Raw genomic sequence first — 20959 nt, 5'->3', positions numbered from 1 at the left:
AGAAGAAGAATATGAGTAGATATAGATGTAGTGTAGGGACGCCTGGCCGGAAGCCGGAAGCAGGCGGGCTGTCGATCGCGTGTCGCGTTCATTCAGCCCGGTTCCCTGGAGTCGGAGCTGTAGGTTACTGTCCCGTTCCCTCACCATTCTCCTCAAATCTTCTTGTTTTCCTGCAGGACAGGAGGACATCTTTGAGTTCGACGTCCTTTAGTTCGTTCTCTTTTAGTGTATCTTTACCGAATGTATTATATCGCGGTGCCGCATACATAATACATTCCACTAGTAGGTGTAAGCTAGTCTCCTCCTTACCACAGTGTGGACAGGAGGCGTCTCTGCTAATCTCCATTCCAGAATATGAGTAAGTAGGTCTGTTTTAATTCAGCAGCCAACCATTGTTCTCGAATTGTGATATTTTACATAATTCTTTACAAAGTCATCTCAATTTTACGATACTGTGCGGAAAGCTTATCGATGTAGAATTTGTTTTGTTGGACAATAAAACGGTTTTACAACTCTTACAAAATATAACGCTGGCGTGAACGAGGAAATGGATTCAGTTAGTTTTGGTAGCTATATTTTTCTTATATTCTAATCATGTTTATGTCATATACCTACCCGTATTTTTTTTATATCGGTTTTTTTTTCACCCACTACCTTAGTACCCCAGCCTCTTACCTAGAACTTAACTACAGGATGTTTTTTAAACTTTATTCTGCAAGGCGAATGTGTAATACAGTCACCAGCAATAATATGTTACACTTCGAAGGCCGCAAAAATATGTGACACGCTCTTATGGCTCTACAAATAAGATCGTGTCAGATATTTTTGCGGCCTTCGTAGAGTAACATATTATTGCAGGTGACTGTACATCATACTAAATCCTACACCGGTACCTAAATCTTTAGAAAAGTATCTAATCTTACACCGAAATCGTGTAACTATGTTTGGCTGTCCCATTGAAAACATCGACATTCATTTTTTACAAGGTTTTATTTAGTTTCACCTGACCGTTGTTACAATCAAATCTTGCAAGTTAAATTTGATCCACTTCCCGGTTTCCGATTGAGCTGAAATTTTGCATGCATGATGTATAAATCAGATTACAATGCAATATTATGGTACCATCGAGCTGGTCTGATGATGGCGACAGGAGGTGGCCATAGGAACTCTGTGATACAACGCAACCTAATTGTGTTAGGGGTTTTTAGAATTATCTCGATGAGTATTAGTTGTTTGTCGTAAGAAAAATACAGTCAGCGATAAAAGCTTGTACCAAAAATTAAATTTTTGACAAAAACTTATTTTATACCAAGAAGGTTAACCTATCAGTAAATACTTGAAAATAATTTACTTAGGTGCCTTTTCAGTTATATTAACACTGGTTTTATGTACAATTTGGGATCCGCATCGCACGAAATCGGCGTTTGCTAAGTCCATGTTACGTGGACTTGACTTGGTGAGTTTAGAACGCGTGATATGTTCTATTATGTAAGTTCTATTTCTATTATGTAAGTTATTTCTATTCAAATTTTAATTGGCCGTTTGGAATACGCATCAGGGAGCCGATTGTTGAATTTTGAACGCTCGATTTCGGCACTCGAATCTCAGTGTAAACGGCGAAATGCTATTTTTGAAATACGACCGATAGAAATGGGGAATCTAGTGGCATTGACCACTCGTTTTCAATTCTATTAGTAGATTTAAATGCCTAGTAGTGGAAATATATTGAAGAAAAATCACGAAATCGAGCGCTCGAAATTCAAAAATCGGCCCACACGGTGATGAGGTGATACTGATAGCTAGCTAAAAGTAGTCACGAGCGCGCTCGAATAATTGGTTGAAATTCCACGTTCAATTAAAAAAATATTGTGTTTACAGAAGATTTTAAAAGACAGAATAGGTAAAAACATAGTGGTATCATCGTTTGCTTTTCGGCTGCCTCTTTGCAAACTAGCAGCAGCCGCTTCAACTACCACTAGACACGAAATTATATCGATACTGGATATCTCCGCACTCAGCGAGGTACGAACATTTATTTTTGACCATATTGCTTAATAAGCATTGCTTATGCTTATTTTACATGTACCTACTTTGAATAATTCCCTATTATTTAAAGGCGTTTTTTAAGCAATCAATTATTTTTATTTATCATAGGAACGCCATGTTTAAAGAGACTCTGTAACAACAAAAACATTGTTTTTTCTAAGACTCATTATTAGACATACTGCCGTATTCGAAGTATTCGAACTTCAAGATATTCACAAGAGACGACACGGTCTAGATCCATTCTAGATACGTTATAGTTTAGATATCAACTAGTTCTCTTTTGCAGCGCAATTCGGGCAACTAATGTCACTTTTACGTTAGATAGAGTAAGATATCTATTAGATGTGAATTAGATCTCTAAGTCATATCCTGTGAAAATCATTCAAGAGCATCCCCAGAATCGCGCAAATGTCAAATTTGACAGGTCAGATCTTAAACATATCGTTTGCGTAATATCGTATCTTGGTGATGTCTCATAGATTCCACAATCCGAATCGGGCGCATAGAGATTTTTCTAGCACAAACTAGGCAACGCTAGTACCTTTTTGTTCTATTTTGAATAGAAAATAGTTTTTAAATAGGTACATATTTATTTCATAATTAAAATCATACATAAGTAAACTAAACATAAAACTAATTAAAAACTAAACTTAAATATAAATAAACTAAATAAGTATAAAACAAATTGCCTACTGAAGCCCGTCCCGGGTTGCCCCCGATGCAAAGGTGCCCATCACGCTCGCTGCGTTGCCGCGTTTGATTACTTACTTACTTACTGCCGTGGCGCAGCGACCCGAAGTGGATCTTGGCCTCTGACACTAAGGAACGCGTTTGATTGCGATTTCAAATAATAATTATATATTTTCAGACTAAAACCTGTTTCTCGAGCTTGTTTCCCTCTATATCACGCGTATTGGAGACAGATTTAACCATGCTGAATAAGATTTACGTAAACTACACAGATGAGATAGACGATCAATTTATTCTGGGCTCCCAGTCTTATGGCGTGACGGTGTCCAAGATAGGTTTCAATTATCGTAAAGATGCTGTTGCTTACGTCGATCGAGAAGTAAGTGTTTACAGCCTTTAGTTAATTATTATGTAATAATAGGACTTGCGATATACATATACACGGTGTAACATGAGGAAACCGAATAATTTTAACCACGCATTTCTGAGGTCAAAAGAAGTAAAAAATGTAAAACGAGTTTAGGTAAATTTCGCCAAAAAAAAATTTTTTTTGTTTTGTTTTTTCAGTTTTTTTAATGTATATGTACATAAAAAATAAATGTTATTGGTAAACTTGTCACTTAAAATTGATTTTTACATTTTTTTTTCGTAGAACCTGCTTTTTGCAAAGTGTTACTTGTCACTTTTTGACATCTATCAATAAGGATATTTAGACTACGTCCCATAGCAGCAACATCACCATCAAAAAGGCCTTTTACACTATGTAACAATAAAATCTAGTTTTTTTTTAATTAATAATATCTCTGAAACTAGGCGACTTACAAAAAAGTTTATAGGACAATTTTGTCTCTAAATATGATCAGGAATACGCTGTTAAAATTATTCGGTTTACTCATGTTACACCGTGTAAAGATGTAGTGCATAATTGTTTTCCGTCGTATATTTTCAGAAACATTCGTATTTGTCATGCTACTCCAGTCAACCACATAATTATGCACCACATCTGTGATCATGTACCTATGTCATCTTGCTATATTATCCACGGGTGGATTAATTATGTAGATTTTTTTTATTTAGACGTATTTATGTACTCAGTAAGTAAGACATAAAATCCCCGTAGCTAAAAGTAACTTTATTCTGTAAAATCATTAAATATACTTAAGAACTAAGAAATAAATGACCTTATAAAAAGTAATAATCTCATGTAGATAATAAATAAATATCACCAATTGTACGAGTAATAATATTATTCCTTTGATTTGAAATATGAGAAGTATGAGAACGCAGTTTAGCATTTAGTTATTTTGAAAGTAACAGTAAATGTAAACATTTTTTGTATTTTTGCAGTTCCGTTCTAAAACATACATGCGTATACAAGATGTCCTCGACTTAAACGATATCGACGAAAAGTCTTCTATATTGATTGTTAATGGATTTCATTATAAGGTAGGTCCGATTTAGACACGAGTCAAGAATATGAATGCAATATTCGATACATTGCTAACTGAGGGTTTCTTTTATTTTAACATACATACAATGTTAGTTTACAAGGTATGCATGTATCTATGGGCCTTAGTTGCCTGATAATAAATTATATTTACTTATTTATTTATTTTATTTTATTCTGTTAAAAACCTTTATTAACTTCAGGCCACCTGGGAATCCGTCTTCGATCGCTCTTCGACGAATAGCAAGCAATTTCGTAGTGGAAACAAGAATTTGAAGATAGAAATGATGCAAAAAACGACAGAAAGTTTGTTTTATAGCGATCCTAATGCTAAATTTAAGGTAAAGTCATGTAGGAACTCTCTTGTTCAATTCGACTAAACTTCCACTACTATTCTGCCCCACTACTATGCGTAACAGACGTAACAGCTATGGTAAAAGCAAGTGAAATTAAATAAACAGAGGCCTTATTTAGATTTAATCTAGTTATTTATTTCGTTTAGTATTACCACTGTATATGTGTATCTTGTACCAGTACACATGTCAATAAATGATTTTTATTATAATAAACAATTGTAAGAAATGTTGCCAATCAATGATAGCGTTACAGTTTCTATGTGGTGGGGCAGTAATGAAGATCTTTATCTCTACACCTCAATTTTAATTTAGGCTTACGTACTTTCTATGACATCTAGCATCGACTAGATGTCGACTATGAAAATAATAGTTTTTAGGGTTCCGTACCCAAAGGGTAAAACGGGACCCTATTACTAAGACTTCGCTGTCCGTCCGTCCATCCGTCCGTCTGTCACCAGGCTGTATCTCACGAACCGTGATAGCTAGACAGTTTGAATTTTCACAGATGATGTATTTCTGTTGCCGCTATAACAACAAATACTAAAAACAGAATAAAATAAAGATTTCAATGGGGCTCCCATACAACAAATGTAATTTTTGACCAAAGTTAAGCAACGTTAAGTCGGGAGTAGTCAGTACTTCGATGGGTGACCGTTTTTTTTTTGCTTTTTTTTTTGCTTTTTTTTTTGCATTATAGTACGGAACCCTTCGTTTGCGAGTCCGACTCGCACTTGCCCGGTTTTTTTGGTTACCAAAACTGATGTATGGAATGAGCACTCTTGTCTTACTATATTTCTCTATGGCTGTACTAGTATGAGCCATACCATAGCGTCTTTTGTGCGTCGGCGTCTAGTTAGCGGTATGGAAAATGTCAACGTTGCATCGCGAAGCAGCCAGCAGTTGGCTAGACGCCGACGCTGGAGAGACTCTATAGTGTGGGGTAGACCTTAGGGGTCATCCATTAATTACAGTTGGCAAACCCCTCCCCCCCTAGTGTGACGTCACATCTAGACACGCGGCAGCGTGTCAAGCCAAGTTCAAGCAAAGGAACTGGCTAGCCAGCGCCAAGTGTAATATTACACGAACCACTTGGTGCCACTTTTGACCCTTCTATAACTCAAAACATCTTTAACATAAACACATAAAACTACGTGTGTTTAATTATATCCATAAGGACATCTAGAAGCCCAAATTTCATGAAGCTAGCTCAAACGGTTATAAAGATATGAAGGTCAAAAAGTCGTAAATTTTAAGACTGACTGACAGACCTATAGTACCTAAACCTAACCTACTTCCAGATGACCTAGAAGGATGAAATTTGGAATCCAGCTCAGTTATTGTGTGAAAGCGTAGGAAAAAATCTAAAAATTAAAAAAAGTTATAAAATAGGGGGGGTCCCCATACAAAAAAACCATTTTTTATTAGAATAGAATAGAATAGAATAGAAACACTTTATTGACAAACTGTGTACAGAAGATGACATTTATACAAGAACATTGTCCCAACAGTTACCCGACATGGGCGTGCAATGTTTACTTACATCTACTTAATACCTATATTTACATGTAAATTATGTCTTAAACTAATTAGTTAGGTACTACCTAGAACTAATAGTTAGATTTTGCGACTTGAAAGCTAGGTGTTATACAATATTATCTCTATCATATTCAAGATATTCTTTAATGTTGTAAAATGCTCTCTGTATTAGCCAGTATTTTAATTTATATCTAAACTGATTGCCCTCTAGACATTTAAGTTCATCGGGGAGATTATTAAATATATCAATTGCATTTATATATGTACTGTTTTTAAAGATTGAGGTTTTGACTCTAGGACGAACTAAATCATGCTTATATTGGTTACGCAAGTTACTTTTAATTTCCGATTTCTTAACAAAATATTCAACGTTATTCTTTACAAAACTACATAGTTCTAAAATATAAATTCCAGTTAGCGTAAGAAATTCTTTCTCCTTGAAGTAGGCTCTATGTGATAGCGATTCTTTAATATTAATATGGTAAATGGTTCGTAGACATCTCTTTTGTAGGATAAAAGTAGACTGGACATCTGTAGAATTTCCCCAGTAGATAATTCCGTAGGTAAGCAACGGATAGATATTCCCATAATATGCATTTCTAGTGATTTCTTCCGAGCATGTTTCAGATAGTATAGATAAAGCGTAGCATTGACTAGATATGCTTTTATTGATTTTTTCTATATGGGATTTCCAGTTTAGATGTGGGTCAATGTTTACTCCTAAAAATCTAATGCTGTCTATTGTATTGTGTATTCTAGTGTATTGTGACTGACATATAAGTACCTAAACCTAACCTACTTCCAGATGACCTAGAAGGATGAAATTTGGAATCCAGCTCAGTTATTGTGTGAAAGCGTAGGAAAAAATCTAAAAATTAAAAAAAGTTATAAAATAGGGGGGGTCCCCATACAAAAAAACCATTTTTTATTGTGACTGACATATAAGTACCTAAACCTAACCTACTTCCAGATGACCTAGAAGGATGAAATTTGGAATCCAGCTCGGTTATTGTGTGTAAGCGTAGGAAAAAAACTAAAAACAAAAAAAGTTAATAAATAGAGGGGGTTCCCATACAAATTTCTTTTTTATTGTGACTGACATATAGTACCTAAACCTAACCTACTTCCAGATGACCTAGAAGGATGAAATTTGGAATCCAGCTCGGTAATTGCGTGTAAGCGTAGGAAAAAATCTAAAAATTAAAAAAAGTTATAAAATAGGGGGGGTCCCCATACAAAAAAAACCATTTTTTATTGTGACTGACATATAAGTACCTAAACCTAACCTACTTCCAGATGACCTAGAAGGATGAAATTTGGAATCCAGCTCGGTTATTGTGTGTAAGCGTAGGAAAAAATCTAAAAACAAAAAAAAGTTAATAAATAGAGGGGGTTCCCATACAAATTTCTTTTTTATTGTGACTGACATATAGTACCTAAACCTAACCTACTTCCAGATGACCTAGAAGGATGAAATTTGGAATCCAGCTCGGTAATTGCGTGTAAGCGTAGGAAAAAATCTAAAAATAAAAAAAGTTAAAAATAGGGGGGGTCCCCATACAAAAAACCTGTAATACGCGCTAAACAACCGGCCAACGGTGTGTCGTTGGCGGCGCGCGGCACCACATAATTAATACAAAGAACAGAAGTAAAAAACATGCAGCGGAAACACAAGAAAAAACATTAAATCTCAATACCTGCCTAGTTTTCTTTACAAAAAGTATTGATATCCCATCAAAAACATAAATGTAAAAAAGGAGAGCCAAGTTCAATACAAAAATTATGCTTGGCTGTGGGGTTCGCCGCAAAAAGAATGGAGATTTAAATGAGTGCCAAGTTCTATGCAAAATCCAAATATGTATTTATAGGAACAAAATAACATTATAAACAAGTATTAAACTCTATTTCTTTGCTTTATTGGATACCTATAACAATTGCTGTTATTTAAAAAAAATGTGAGATCTTAAAGTAGGTTAGATTTGGCTTGGCCAGTTTTTATCAGAATTACAAAATGTATATGTTGAATAACTTTATAAAATGACTGATGTAATGAAAACTGGCCAAGTCAAATCTAACCTGCTTTAAGATCTCGCATTTTTTTAAATAACAGCAACTGTTATAAATATCCAATAAAGCAAAGAAATAGAGTTTAATACTTGTTTATAATGTTATTTTGTTCCTATAAATACATATTTGGATTTTGCATAGAACTTGGCACTCATTTAAATCTCCATTCTTTTTGCGGCGAACCCCACAGCCAAGCATAATTTTTGTATTGAACTTGGCTCTCCTTTTTTACATTTATGTTTTTGATGGGATTTTTTCTACGAAATCGCCAAATCGAATTAAGTAAGTACCTAAGTATTATTAATATTTTATCAAAATATTTTTGACGATATAAATATTAGTAATTTTATAACCCAAAACTGCTTAGGAAAGAAAATTAAACGATTAAAAACTATTTTCGTTTTAAAAACTTGTTATTTAAATGTACAGCGAACTAAATAATTTAAATAATTTTTCGGTTACTGATGAAGTTAAAGTGACGTCACAAAGTTTGTGTCTCCCCCCTCCCCCATGTCACAATATGTCACATTTTCTTGACCCCCTCCCTCCCCCTAAACGTGTGACGTAATTAATGGATGACCCCTTATATCACAAAATACTTGTATTCATTTCAGGCTATTGCCTTACATCTATCTCAATATGATGTGGTCATGACGTTTGTGTTGCCGTACCGCAATTCGAGCATTATCCAGCTTCTAAACACTATGTCAGCAAATCCAGACTTTATTGATATATTGAACAAGAGAATGGAATGGAAAGTCGTTAACATAGCTCTTCCGAAATTCAAAGTGAAGTCGTGCTTGGATTGGACGCCTTATTTGAAGCAGGTGACTTAGTGCCACTTACACCATTCACTAACCTGGGGTTAACCGGTTAAACCTGGAGTTACCATGGTTCTTAGTACAATTTAACACTGGGTTAACGGTTCAACCGGTTAATCCCAGGTTCGTGGGATGGTGCAAGTGGCACTTAGTAATCTTAGGGCTTAGGGCCACTAGCACTACTTACTAACCTGGGGTTAACCGGTTAAACCTGGAGTTACCATGGTTCTTAGTACAATTTAACACTGGGTTAACGGTTTAACCGGTTAACCCCAAGTTCGTGGGATGGTGCAAGTGGCACTTAGTAATCTTAGGGCTTAGGGCCACTAGCACTACTTACTAACCTGGGGTTAACCGGGAGTTGCCATGGTTACTAGTACAATTTGACACTGGTTTAACGGTTTAACCGGTTAACCCCGGGTTAGTGGGATGGTGCCAGTGGTGCTAAGGTATCGAAATCAACGGTAATAAAATTGGATAAGACGCAGTATTAGAACCATACAAAGTCAAATATAGCTATACCGTACCTACCTCACCTTCAATAATCAAATGCATAAATACTTAACTTCCACATTGCATTGAGACCCATTAATAACCAACCAACCATTATGTGCAAAAAAATAAAAAAAATCATCACACTTGCTCATACAACGTGGTATTTTACGCAGGTTAAAGTATGTGGTAAAATAACAAAAAAATCCTAGGCAGGTAGTGGAGGTGAGGAACAAGAATCCCTTACTTAATGTTTTTTTTTATTATGTTACTATGTCACATGAACTTTTTATGTATGATTTTAAAAGTTAAATTTTAATGAATTAATAGCTGATTCAATATTTTTTAAACAATTTTAACTCATGGCTGTATAACAGTAAATTAAATGGGGGACGACATTTGTCATTAATAAGATCAAAACTCACTTACAACTTAATAATCACACAAGTATTAACTTAAATCTTGTTATAAATAAGTTTCCGCAAAGCTCTGTTACAACTTATCATAAATGGGTTTTTAAGTATTGTATGGAATGAGCAATCTAAGAGAACATGGAGTAAAATTACCGTATGCGTGGCAGAGGGGGTAGCGCGACTATTCTCAGTCTGGACGATGTCTTGTCTGTGGATTTAACAGAATTATGAATAACGTGATAAATTCTGGATTTAAGTTCTCGAAAATTTTAACATGTGGTTTGCTACCCCTCACTAGCGTCTCCCGAGCGTCGGCGTCTAGTTAACTCTATGGCTGTTGCTCGACGCAGCGTTGGCCTACTCAGCGACGCCATTTTCCATAGCGCTGACTAGACGTCGATGTTCAAAAGACCCAAGTTTAGGGTGGCCCTTAAAATTAAATTAAAATTCATTTATTTCGAGTAACGAGGACTCATAATCACAATAATATACATACAATTAAATTAAAATTACATTAAACAAAATAAATAACATTAAGATACACAACACAACAATAGTACATTACTACAAAGGCCGGGACGAAAGGGGTTGCCGGCGGAAGACATATAGACGGCCGAGCGAAGCGAGGCCGGATAGGTCTGAGCGCGGGCGTATGTATAGTGCTTTTCTCAAACATGCAATGAAATAAATAAAATAAAAAATCCACTAAACCCAAGTTTTATTTATAGAAAAAACTAAAAGTAAACTACACCCAAAATATAATATAACCAACACGTACCTTTATCATTATCACGCGTATGTTTTACACGAGTCGTGTATTTTTACTACCCGTATATTTTCATGTATCTTTGATTTTTTCGCCCTGTATCCGTCTGACTGTCGTTTTCGTCACATACGGTTACATAGTCTTTCATGTTGATATCATGTTTCACATACACCGTTGCTTTATGCATGGAGGAAATAAGTATAATTTCCACAGTGTTGACGAATTTGCAGTAACATTCATTTAAAATATGCCACAAAACTGTTTCTAATAAACTGTAAGCCATTTTTCTTAGTTTCTCGCCATTTTTTATACTTCGTCTTTGACTTGGCGGCAGAGGCAGCAAGTTATTTAAATTTAATTCTGCTTACGCTGCCAATTCCAACACCTACGATTACAATTAATATTAATTTTATTATTTCGTTGGAACTCATATTAAAGTAAAAAAATCAACAACGCACCATAAATCCAATAAAACAGAATTAATTTTTTTCAACTTTACCTCCATAACAATTTAATAGTACATTACTACAGAGGCCGGGACAAAAGGGGTTGCCGGCCGAAGACATATAGACGGCCGAGCGAAGCGAGGCCGGATAGGTCTGAGCGCGGGCAACCCCATTTCCCGCCGAGGTATGTATAGTGCTTTTCTCAAACATGCAATGAAATAAATAAAATAAAAAATCCACGAAACCCAAGTTTTATTTATAGAAAAAACTAAAAGTAAACTACACCCAAAATATAACCAACACGTACCTATATCATTATCACGCGTATGTTTTACACGAGTCATGTATTTTTACTACCCGTATATTTTCATATATCTTTGATTTTTTCGCCTTGTATCCGTCTGACTGTCGTTTTCGTCACATACGTTTACATAGTCTTTCATGTTGATATCATGTTCCACATACATCTTTGCTTTATGCATGGAGTAAATAAGTATAATTTCCAAAGTGTTGACGAATTTGTAGTTACATTCATTTAAAATATGCCACAAAACAGTTTCTAATAAACTGTAAGCCATTTTTCTTCGTTTCTCAAATAATAAAATTGCCATAAGCAACCATATACATACTTCGTCTTTGACTTGGCGGTAGAGGCAGCAAGTTATTTAAAATCAATTCTGCTTACGCTACGATTACAATTAATATTAATTTCATTATTTCGTCGGAACTCATATTAAAGTACAAAAATCAACAACGCACCATAAATCCAATAAAACAGAATTAAAATTTTTCATCTTTACCTCCATAACAATTTAAAAAAAATAACTACGCGTGTTTGAGTAGACCTTTTTACCGCTAACGTTTAGATGAAATATTTTAAATGTTTTTATTTGTGTAGTTAAATTTATAATTTAAAACTATAGAATTTGGTTAATAATGTATTATTTATTAAGTTCATGTTGATTTCATACAAATAAAACTGCAAATTATAGCAAACATTGGTTTTTGTTTTTTTTTTTATTGGCGTAGTGGCAGAGTGTCATTACGAACCATAAAGCAAATACTGCCTCTAGTTTTTTTTAATGGATGAATGCCACGATGCTGTGTCACAAATATCTATGAAATGAAAATTAAAAAAGAGGACTTTGCCGGCCTAGGCCTGTTGTATGAAATTCCATTAACGACCTTTTGTCCTAGCCGCACCTGAAACGTCATACTTCGCAGCCTATTATAAGGAACATAACATCAATATTTCATTGCATGTTTGAGAAAAAAAAATAACTACGCGTGTTTGAGTAGACCTTTTTACCGCTAACGTTTAGATGAAATATTTTAAATGTTTTTATTTGTGTAGTTAGATTTATAATTTAAAATTATAGAATTTGATTAATAATGTATTATTTATTAAGTTCATGTTGATTTTATACAATTAAAACTGCAAATTATAGCAAACATTGTTTTTTGTTTTTTTTGTTATAGGCGTAGTGGCAGAGTGTCATTACGAACCATAAAGCAAAAACTGCCTCTAGTTTTTTTAATGGATGAATGCCACGATGCTGTGTCACAAATATCTGTGAAATGAAAATTTTAAAAAAAGGACTTTGCCGGCCTAGGCCTGCAAGATTTGTATGAAATTCCATTAAAGACCTTTTGTCCTAGCCGCACCTGAAACGTCATACTTCGCAGCCTATTATAAGGAACATAACATCAATATTTCATTGCATGTTTGAGAAAAAAATATTTTAAAAGCCTTAGCCTTAAGCCTTAGCCTAATTACTTCACTATGCTCTCGTCAGTGGCGGCGCGTCCATAAAAGCCGATTCTCACCGGCTTGCCTGTTTTTCGATGTTTGAGCAGAGTTCGGCTGCCCTAAGCAGAAAACAAGTAACTCAGTTTTGACAAATTTTTGAGGAGAGCAAAAAAACGTAATTTGTCTGTTTTGTTAGGTATTTGGTCTAAAATATAACATTTTTTTATACCATTATGTTAAGGGCGATAAAATTAAGCTTATACAGACTTTATTTTTTTATATTCTTGTATATAAAACTTTGTACAGGCATAAAATGTTTTCTGTGTAGTTTACTGCCCGAAAATCTCAGAACCATTCTACACAAATTCAAGTATCTCGTGTTTAGCTTTGAAATAGCAAGCACTTTAGCTTCTTAAATACTAAACATATTTGGCTCTCCGCTCAATAACTTTTCAAATTTTCATGTAATTCTGAAGGAAATGGTATCAAATGAAAGCTAATGATATAAGCTACCGATAACTCATTTTTGTTTCTTTCTGGTTTGTCGACTTCAAAATTTCTGTTACATAATAAAACGCTTGAAAGAATTATATTTTTTTTATATATATTTTAAACTCATTTTCTCTTGGAAATTATACTTTTTTTTATTAGTAATTGATGTTTCCATCCTCAGACCTTCTGACACATGGTTATTGGTAGCTATTTCATCGATTTTATTTATTGCCAGCGATTATTTTGTGATGCAATATCCCATTCCTTCAACAAACCCTCTGTCTTCGTGGGTGGGTGGTTTCAAACTTCTAAATTAACGTAAAAAAAGATACGGTTGTTTATGTCAAAATACGTAAGTATTCGACAGTCTCAAATGAATCAAAATTTAAAACTGGTAGGTAGTAGGTAGCTTAAGGAAGTCCCTTTGACCTAGAACTATGAAATGTGGCAAGTAATATTGTCTTACACTATAAGTATGGGAATAATCTGAAAACTATAAAGTACCTACTAAAAAAGAAATAATTTAAATTTGTAAGGTGGGCAAGTTCGACTTGCGCTTGCATTTTTTATAGTCCTATTTGACATATGTCTTTGATAGGAATGAGGCTGGTGCATGATATGGTGAGAGCTGGTGAGTCCATAAAAATCAATATTTGGGGACAATCTTTCACCTGTTGACCTAGCCCCAAATTAAGCAAAGTTTGTACTATGAGTACTAGGTGACGATGCCGACGATATACATACTTGCATAGATAAATACTTAGGTGTACGAGGGTTGCACTGAAAATGTCGGGAATAGAGAATACTGTCGCATCTAGACAGTCAATCTTTATTTTAATGCATACTTAATCTCAAACTGACCACGCATATAAATTTTCTTTTGAAAGTAATCATTCTGTAATGCACACGGCTCATAATCCCAAAGTCCTTTTTGTATGGCGATTTTGGAGCCTTAGTGGTTTTGTATGAAATTCGTGGAGTAGCCAACGGAATTGAAGTTTTTTTTACATATATATATATATATAATATTTTTTTACTGTTGTCATATGAATATTTAGGAATGTCGAAATCTGCCGATATGCAACTTTTTTGGCAGTCTTTTTAATTAACAGCACAAATGCGATTTTAATTTTTGACGTCGCTTTGGAATGACATGCTTCTTTAAGATCATCTATGGGATAAAATGAAAGTGACTTTCATATTTAATTTTAACCGCAAACGAGCGTACGATGAACTCTAGTTCATAAAAAAATAACAGAAGCCCATTGTAACTTTTATTTGTTCGCTGAGGGCATATTGAAAACCGTTTAAAAATTTGATCGGAAAAATCACTTTGCCAAAAATTCAAATAATGTTCGACATACAATTTTCAAATTGCCAGTAATTCTTAAATACAAATGACAACCAAATGAAATATACCTTAAAAGTTTTATAAAGAGTTACATTTTTATAAATTATATGCCTCTTTCTATTATGTTATTTCTAAGTGTCCCATTCCCGAATATTTCAGTGCGACCCTCGTACATAGTTACTTTATTTACTATTTAACTTTACTTATGTAACTAAGTAAAAATCGAATTAAGTCCTTCAAGCCAGTTTTCCCTATTTCTTATAAAGCTATATCGATTCTTGGCTATGTTACCTATTAATATGGTAAGTAATTGGTGGTTCTCTTTAGTGGCTAGAGTTAAACCAAAAACTGCAGAGATTTTGACAGCACACGCAGTGCAGGTGTTATTTTAAACGTCAAACTTCTATGAAATTATGATATAAATAACACTGGCACTGAGTGTGCTCTCAACATCTCTACAGACTTTTCTTGGTCTAACTCTACTAATAGCCTCCTCGAAATTGATCTCAGATGATTCACTACACCACATAATATATTTCTTTATAAAAATTCAATTTCTGGATTAAAATAAATATTTCCCTTTTGGTCAATTGAATCCAGTCAGTTATTGTTTGTTTCTATTTTTTTCCAAAACCTTTGGCATGGATACGGCATGATTATGATTTCCTCTTTCTTTGGCGTAGGCGTCTATCTCATGCATTCTAGTGTTCTGTTTTCATTAATGTAGACACTACAGATAATTTTAATTGTTTTAACAACACTTTTTCTTTATACTTAAATCTCACAGACTCTTCACGTGTTAGCGTTTGACACGAATATTGCTAAGCAAATTTGTTCTCTATGTACTCGTCAGTATATGTTTAAACAAGGTACCTTCTGTATAACTATGTAACTAATTTCTTACCTAAATTGCAGATTGTGTTGGGAGATACTTGTTTTACCATTGTAATAAACTGATTCGCAGTTACGAACATCTACGCTAAACTCAAGTATCTCGGTCATCTATATGAATTACAAGTATCTCTGTTTAGTTACTTGAATTTAGCGTAGAAATGGGACATATACTTGAATTCAGCGTAGAATACAGGGTCAAAAAAAGATACTTGGATTTTAAAAACATGAATATTTTAAAAACTACGCATTATTTTACATTTATTTTTTTGGTGAAAGATGCGCCTAAAATTGTAGATTCCGAAAATCCAAAAAACCCGTTTTTGAAAATTTCCGAGATACTTGTTTTCTGCTTAGGGCAGCCGAGTTGTAAAGGAAATGTGTAAGCCAAATTAGCCCGGGCTTGATATGTTTGACCCGCCACCACTTAACAATTTCGCCCATTATTGCACAATGTACTTACAGTAGGGTGGCATCCTCTCATTTTGTTACACTTGTTCTGTTGTCTAAATATGCCAAGTTTTGTAATCTTATCTCAACTACAAGGGGGTGCTCAAACACTTTGAAATTTTTCAAAGTTGTATGACATCCAAAAAAAATCAAGTTATTATTTTTATGAGTTTTATGTAAGTAGTAGTTTTCACATTATTTGAAAGTGTGTTTTAAAAGTTATTTGGTGAAAAACCATTTTTATTTAAATTTTTTATGATTTTTAGATGAAATTCTTAAAATCTTACTTTTGAAAAATTATAAAAAATAGAAATAAAAATGTTTTTTTACTTAAAAACTTATAAATCACATGTGCAAATAATGTGAAAACAGATACTTAAATAAAATTCTGGATAATAAATACTTGTTTTTTTTTTGGTTTTCCTACAACATACAAAATTTTCAAAGTGGTTGAGCATCCCTTGTAGTTGTGATAAAATTTCGAAACTTGGTGTATTTTATCAGCATAATAAGTGTAACAAAATAAGGGGGTGCCCCGTCGGAAAATTAAAAAAATGTTTTTTGAACCTTACAGATCGGTCTCAATCTGACAACTCACATGGAAAACACTGGCCTGAATGGTATCTTGAAAGATGAAGATAATGGACCCAACATGTACGTTAGTAAGGCGAAGCAAAAATTATTCGTAGAAATCGACGAGAGTCCTAGGCGTAATAAGCCAGGTAAGCATTTAAAGATAATCAATTTAACTGATTTTGTCTGATTGAAATCGACGAGAGTCCTAGGCGTAATAAGCCAGGTAAGCGTTTAAAGATAATCAATTTAACTGATTTTGTCTGATGTGACTGGCCATATGCCTATTACATAGTATTAAGCTTAATTTTCAATATAAAACTTACATGTTAACGGTGAAGGAAAGCTTCCGGGAGCTTTCTTGCCGGTCGTGTGTTTACGTTCACGATTTTGATTGAATTTCTAAACAAAGGTAACTAAAAGCACTTATTTTCATAGTCTAGTCCTTATCACATGTATCCACGATTAAATTAATAGCTAATTGACTTAGTAAAAACAAAATAACGACAAGGGTTTGTTTACGAAAACATTTGACAGTAAGAGAGGTCATTGACATTGACGGGTGTTGGCGCGGTGACGTCTAGGTATCGTTTTAAACCGCAAAATTCAAAAAGCGTGAGGTAGATAACAAGTTACAATAATTAAATAATTAACTTCTATTATATGTTTAATACATTATTATAAAAATAAACATGAAATATTTCGGTACGGATGCAATATTTGGAATCATAAAGGGAAAAATGTTAACTCAAATATACTTTTGGTTGTTTATTATTGAGAATGTGTGCGTAGGTATCGTTGAAAAATAACTTCATCAGCATTAATCGATTATGAGCGATAATATGTAGGACATACGGCTTAAGTAAACAAAATAGGAATTAAAATCTTTCTCGTATGGGTTCAGTCGCCATTTTTATGATCTTATTGTTCGGGAACGGTTCCGTTGGTTTTGGCAGATTATGAGCTTTAATGAGTAGGACATATAGCTTAGTAAACAAACAAGGATTTAGGATCTTTACTTCTAAGAGGATCGTGTCGCTACTTTTATGACTGCGGTGATAGCCTCAACCTTGCTAGCATTAAACGATTATGAGTATTAATATGCAGGGAATAAGCATTTTCTGATAGTAAACAAACGGGGATATATGACTTTACTACTTGAAACTTAGAAACGTTTGTCGCCATTTGGATATTATATAAGGCTGAGCAGGCGTTGCTAGAAGACTTATTCATTCTCCGATCTTGGGCTAACAGTGTCTCTGGCTTTGGGTGTACTTAATACGGTTTTCTATACTGTGTTTCTGGGTTCAGCTTTGGGGGTACAAGACCGTTACAAAGCATGGATTCAGAATGGCAGTTGGTTAAAGGATTTTCTTATTTTGCGTGGGGTTCTTTTGTAAAAGTAAACTTAGATATTCTCATACCTTTCTAAAAGAGTCTTTTTGCTATTTTTAAAGCCAGATCATTGCTTGGACTGACAGTTTGTCCGACTAATCGCTCTCCACCTTGCGGTGTTAAAGGGGAACGGTTAGGAGTCTTTTTGTTACCAAGATAAGGGTTAACTTGGCACTATCTCTTTAACAACATAGATAGTGAAAATATCTCTCCCTTCCTGGCCTCCAATGCCCAACTGCTAGACTAGAATGAGGGCGTCACGTGCGCGCCATTTGAGGGTAACCTCTGCTCATTTGAAACCTACAGTATTTGGAGACCTTGTATATTAAATATATTTATTTATACCATTCATAGACACTATAGGGACCTGTGTTATCCATGTTGCCACCCTGCCTTTGTGCAAATCGCCATGGAGGGACACAATCACACCGGCCTGTAGGTTGCCTTCTCGGTTTCGCCTGCCGAACTTGACAGTTTCTCGTAGGGTCATACACTTGTGTATATTACAAAGCATTAGGTCAATGGTAAGTGCGATCTGTGCTTTGAATATACTAGATTAGGGCCAATGTGTAGGTATAGGGTAGAATCACACACTAAAATATAGGGTTTCTTTTAAGGTTGGTATATATTTCTCTTTTAAGGGCTTCAAATCAAATATGGTATCGATATTTTAAATTATGCGGTATAAGGTGGTTAATAATCTAAATCTCCTACTTATTTGGGTAAAAGGTATTATTTTAATTTTATCTATCACAATTCTGGTCTTCTGGAGTAGAAATGAAGTACTGGGTATTGTAATCAAGGTTCTAAGGTATATACAAATCAAATTCTTTAATATCAAGCAGGGTTTAGGAACACAGACTTTTCTGAGATAGAAAATCGAAGAATGGTTTGTTTTAGGGAACCTCTGGCAGGCAGAAGTAATCCAGAGAGTATTTCGAGCTAAATATATCTACTCGTCTTGATATTCTTAGTCTTATAAGCTTCAATTTTAACAAATAAACTTAGTACTTCGTTTATACCCCTAAAAATCAGATTACTGCTTATACTCTTAGTTCTGGGAAATTGGATTATTAAAGGATTCGTATCCATAGCTTTTGAATGTAAAAAAGATTAACTTTGATGATTGATGGATACTTTGACACTTCTTTTCATCATCATCTAGGTGCGCTTAGGTTGCGGAAGTGTTGGTCATAGCCCTTCCGGCTAAAATGGTAGGCTAGGTGATTCGATTGTTTTTGTAATCGGATTAAGAGCTTTCCGACCTGCATCGGCCGTTTGGATGCAGCACGTGTGATTAATCACACATCGTTTAGAAGATGATAGTTAATTTTAATTATCCTTGAAATGCTAGGGTGTAAATGAGCTTAACTCAGGAGTGCTGCTCCGACGTTATCCCGAAAGCTTAATAGGCGTAGCAGGATTTTATCAACAAATATTTTTTATATTTATTTTATCATATATGCGGCATACTTCAATATCATTCTAGTTTTGGTTCTTCTAATGACACTTACATTACGCTATAAAACTCGTAGAATTGTCTATTTTTATAATAAAATAAAAAGGTTACAATTATTCCTTAGTACGTAATAAATTATATTAGTATTTTAAATATTCTTTCAATAAAATTTAGATAGGTCATTATAACGTCTACAACCAGTCTCCAAAAATAAGCATCACTCATTAAAGGATCTAGGTTTCCGCGGTCCACTTCGAGGGGTCCTAACTGTTAGCTAGACGATTACGAGGCCAAATTTTAGGGGTAGTTATTAAGGGGATTTATTTAGTTATTAAGGGGGTATATTTATACGGGGGAGGGTACATTTTTGGTGCAAGTGACGCAGGATGTAGTTTACCTGGATTACTACGGTTTTTCTAGAAATATCTATGTATAAGTAGCCTTTATGGCTTTTGTTGCCATGAAAACGGAGTGAGTATGCTTATTTTTGGGTAGTTCTGTGGTGTCTTAAATAATATTCGTGAAACGTTAATTTTATTATTCAATAGTTATTATTTACACGTAGGAAGGTCTTAAATATAAGTCATGAAACATTAAGTTTATCATTCCATAGTTAATATGTACACATAGAAAATAAAAGTCGAGTAGCTTATAAAATATAATGGTCTAATATTTTATTATTATTTTATTGTAGTAGTAAGGATTACTATCCGAAGTCGAAAACAACGTAGTTATTTCAGTTAGCTTATTTATTACAACACTATGTAAAAGGCTACAGTAGTTACGCACAAGCCTAGGCAGGGGTATGCACTTATGCAGCCAACGAACACTAATCTTCTCCAAAAAAAAAAAATCTAAAGCGATAGGTAATTAGTATCTCCGACGTCATAATTCTACGTCGACACATCGTTCGCGAGTTCTATCTCGGAGGTGGCGCCATCTCTTGACGAGTTTGGTACTACATTTTTACTCGTTCTCTGCTCGCCGTGTTAGGGATTCCTTTTCATATTCCTCAGCTAAAGATGTGTGTTATCACAACTATAAATCCATCTTCTTGTGTCATTGATACCTGAAAAAAATAAAGTAACAAAATTCAAATAGGTACATGTATAGCAACAGAAAACAATTATTTGATTCTCTTGCATTTTAGATTCGTTAAGGAATTAGTTTCGTCGCAGGTACCAATAACAATAATGAGATAAATAAATAAATAAAGATATTCAGGGCAGTCCTTCACATTCAGGAGAAATGTGCTGTTTTAGATACCACGTGGCGTAGTACACACTTGTAGGAATAAACACATACTTATAAAATAAACAAATAATGTCCATGATTCGTGGTAGACGCGTCTGGCCCGTCTGGCAGCATTTGTAGGCAGGGGTACTATAGATTGTGTTAGCACGCCGTTGCAAATAGACTTAAGATAATATTACCTAAGTATCTAGTTGTGTAAGAAGTTATGCTTTAGTCGAAAGTTATGGGGGCGTGTAACAGTTCATTTACACGGAAAAATACCAA

General features: G+C 34.4%; 1 protein-coding gene across 1 annotated transcript in view; it reads left to right on the top strand.

Annotated features, from left to right (window-relative positions):
• The first annotated feature begins 439 nt into the window (after positions 1-439).
• Positions 440-20959, top strand: part of LOC134666797 (serine protease inhibitor 3/4-like) — a 31670-nt gene continuing 11150 nt past the window's right edge. The window contains exons 1-8 of the mRNA XM_063524094.1: positions 440-566; positions 1368-1456; positions 1879-2022; positions 2915-3115; positions 4084-4182; positions 4387-4524; positions 8757-8969; positions 16589-16736. Coding sequence (XP_063380164.1) covers positions 548-566; positions 1368-1456; positions 1879-2022; positions 2915-3115; positions 4084-4182; positions 4387-4524; positions 8757-8969; positions 16589-16736 — 1051 coding nt within the window. The 5' untranslated portion in view covers positions 440-547. The remainder of the gene's footprint in view (positions 567-1367; positions 1457-1878; positions 2023-2914; positions 3116-4083; positions 4183-4386; positions 4525-8756; positions 8970-16588; positions 16737-20959) is intronic.

The sequence above is a fragment of the Cydia fagiglandana genome, chromosome 8 (genome assembly GCF_963556715.1).
Source record: "Cydia fagiglandana chromosome 8, ilCydFagi1.1, whole genome shotgun sequence".
In the NCBI taxonomy this organism is placed as follows: Eukaryota; Metazoa; Arthropoda; class Insecta; order Lepidoptera; family Tortricidae; genus Cydia; species Cydia fagiglandana.
This window is presented reverse-complemented; position numbering and strand designations above follow the sequence as displayed.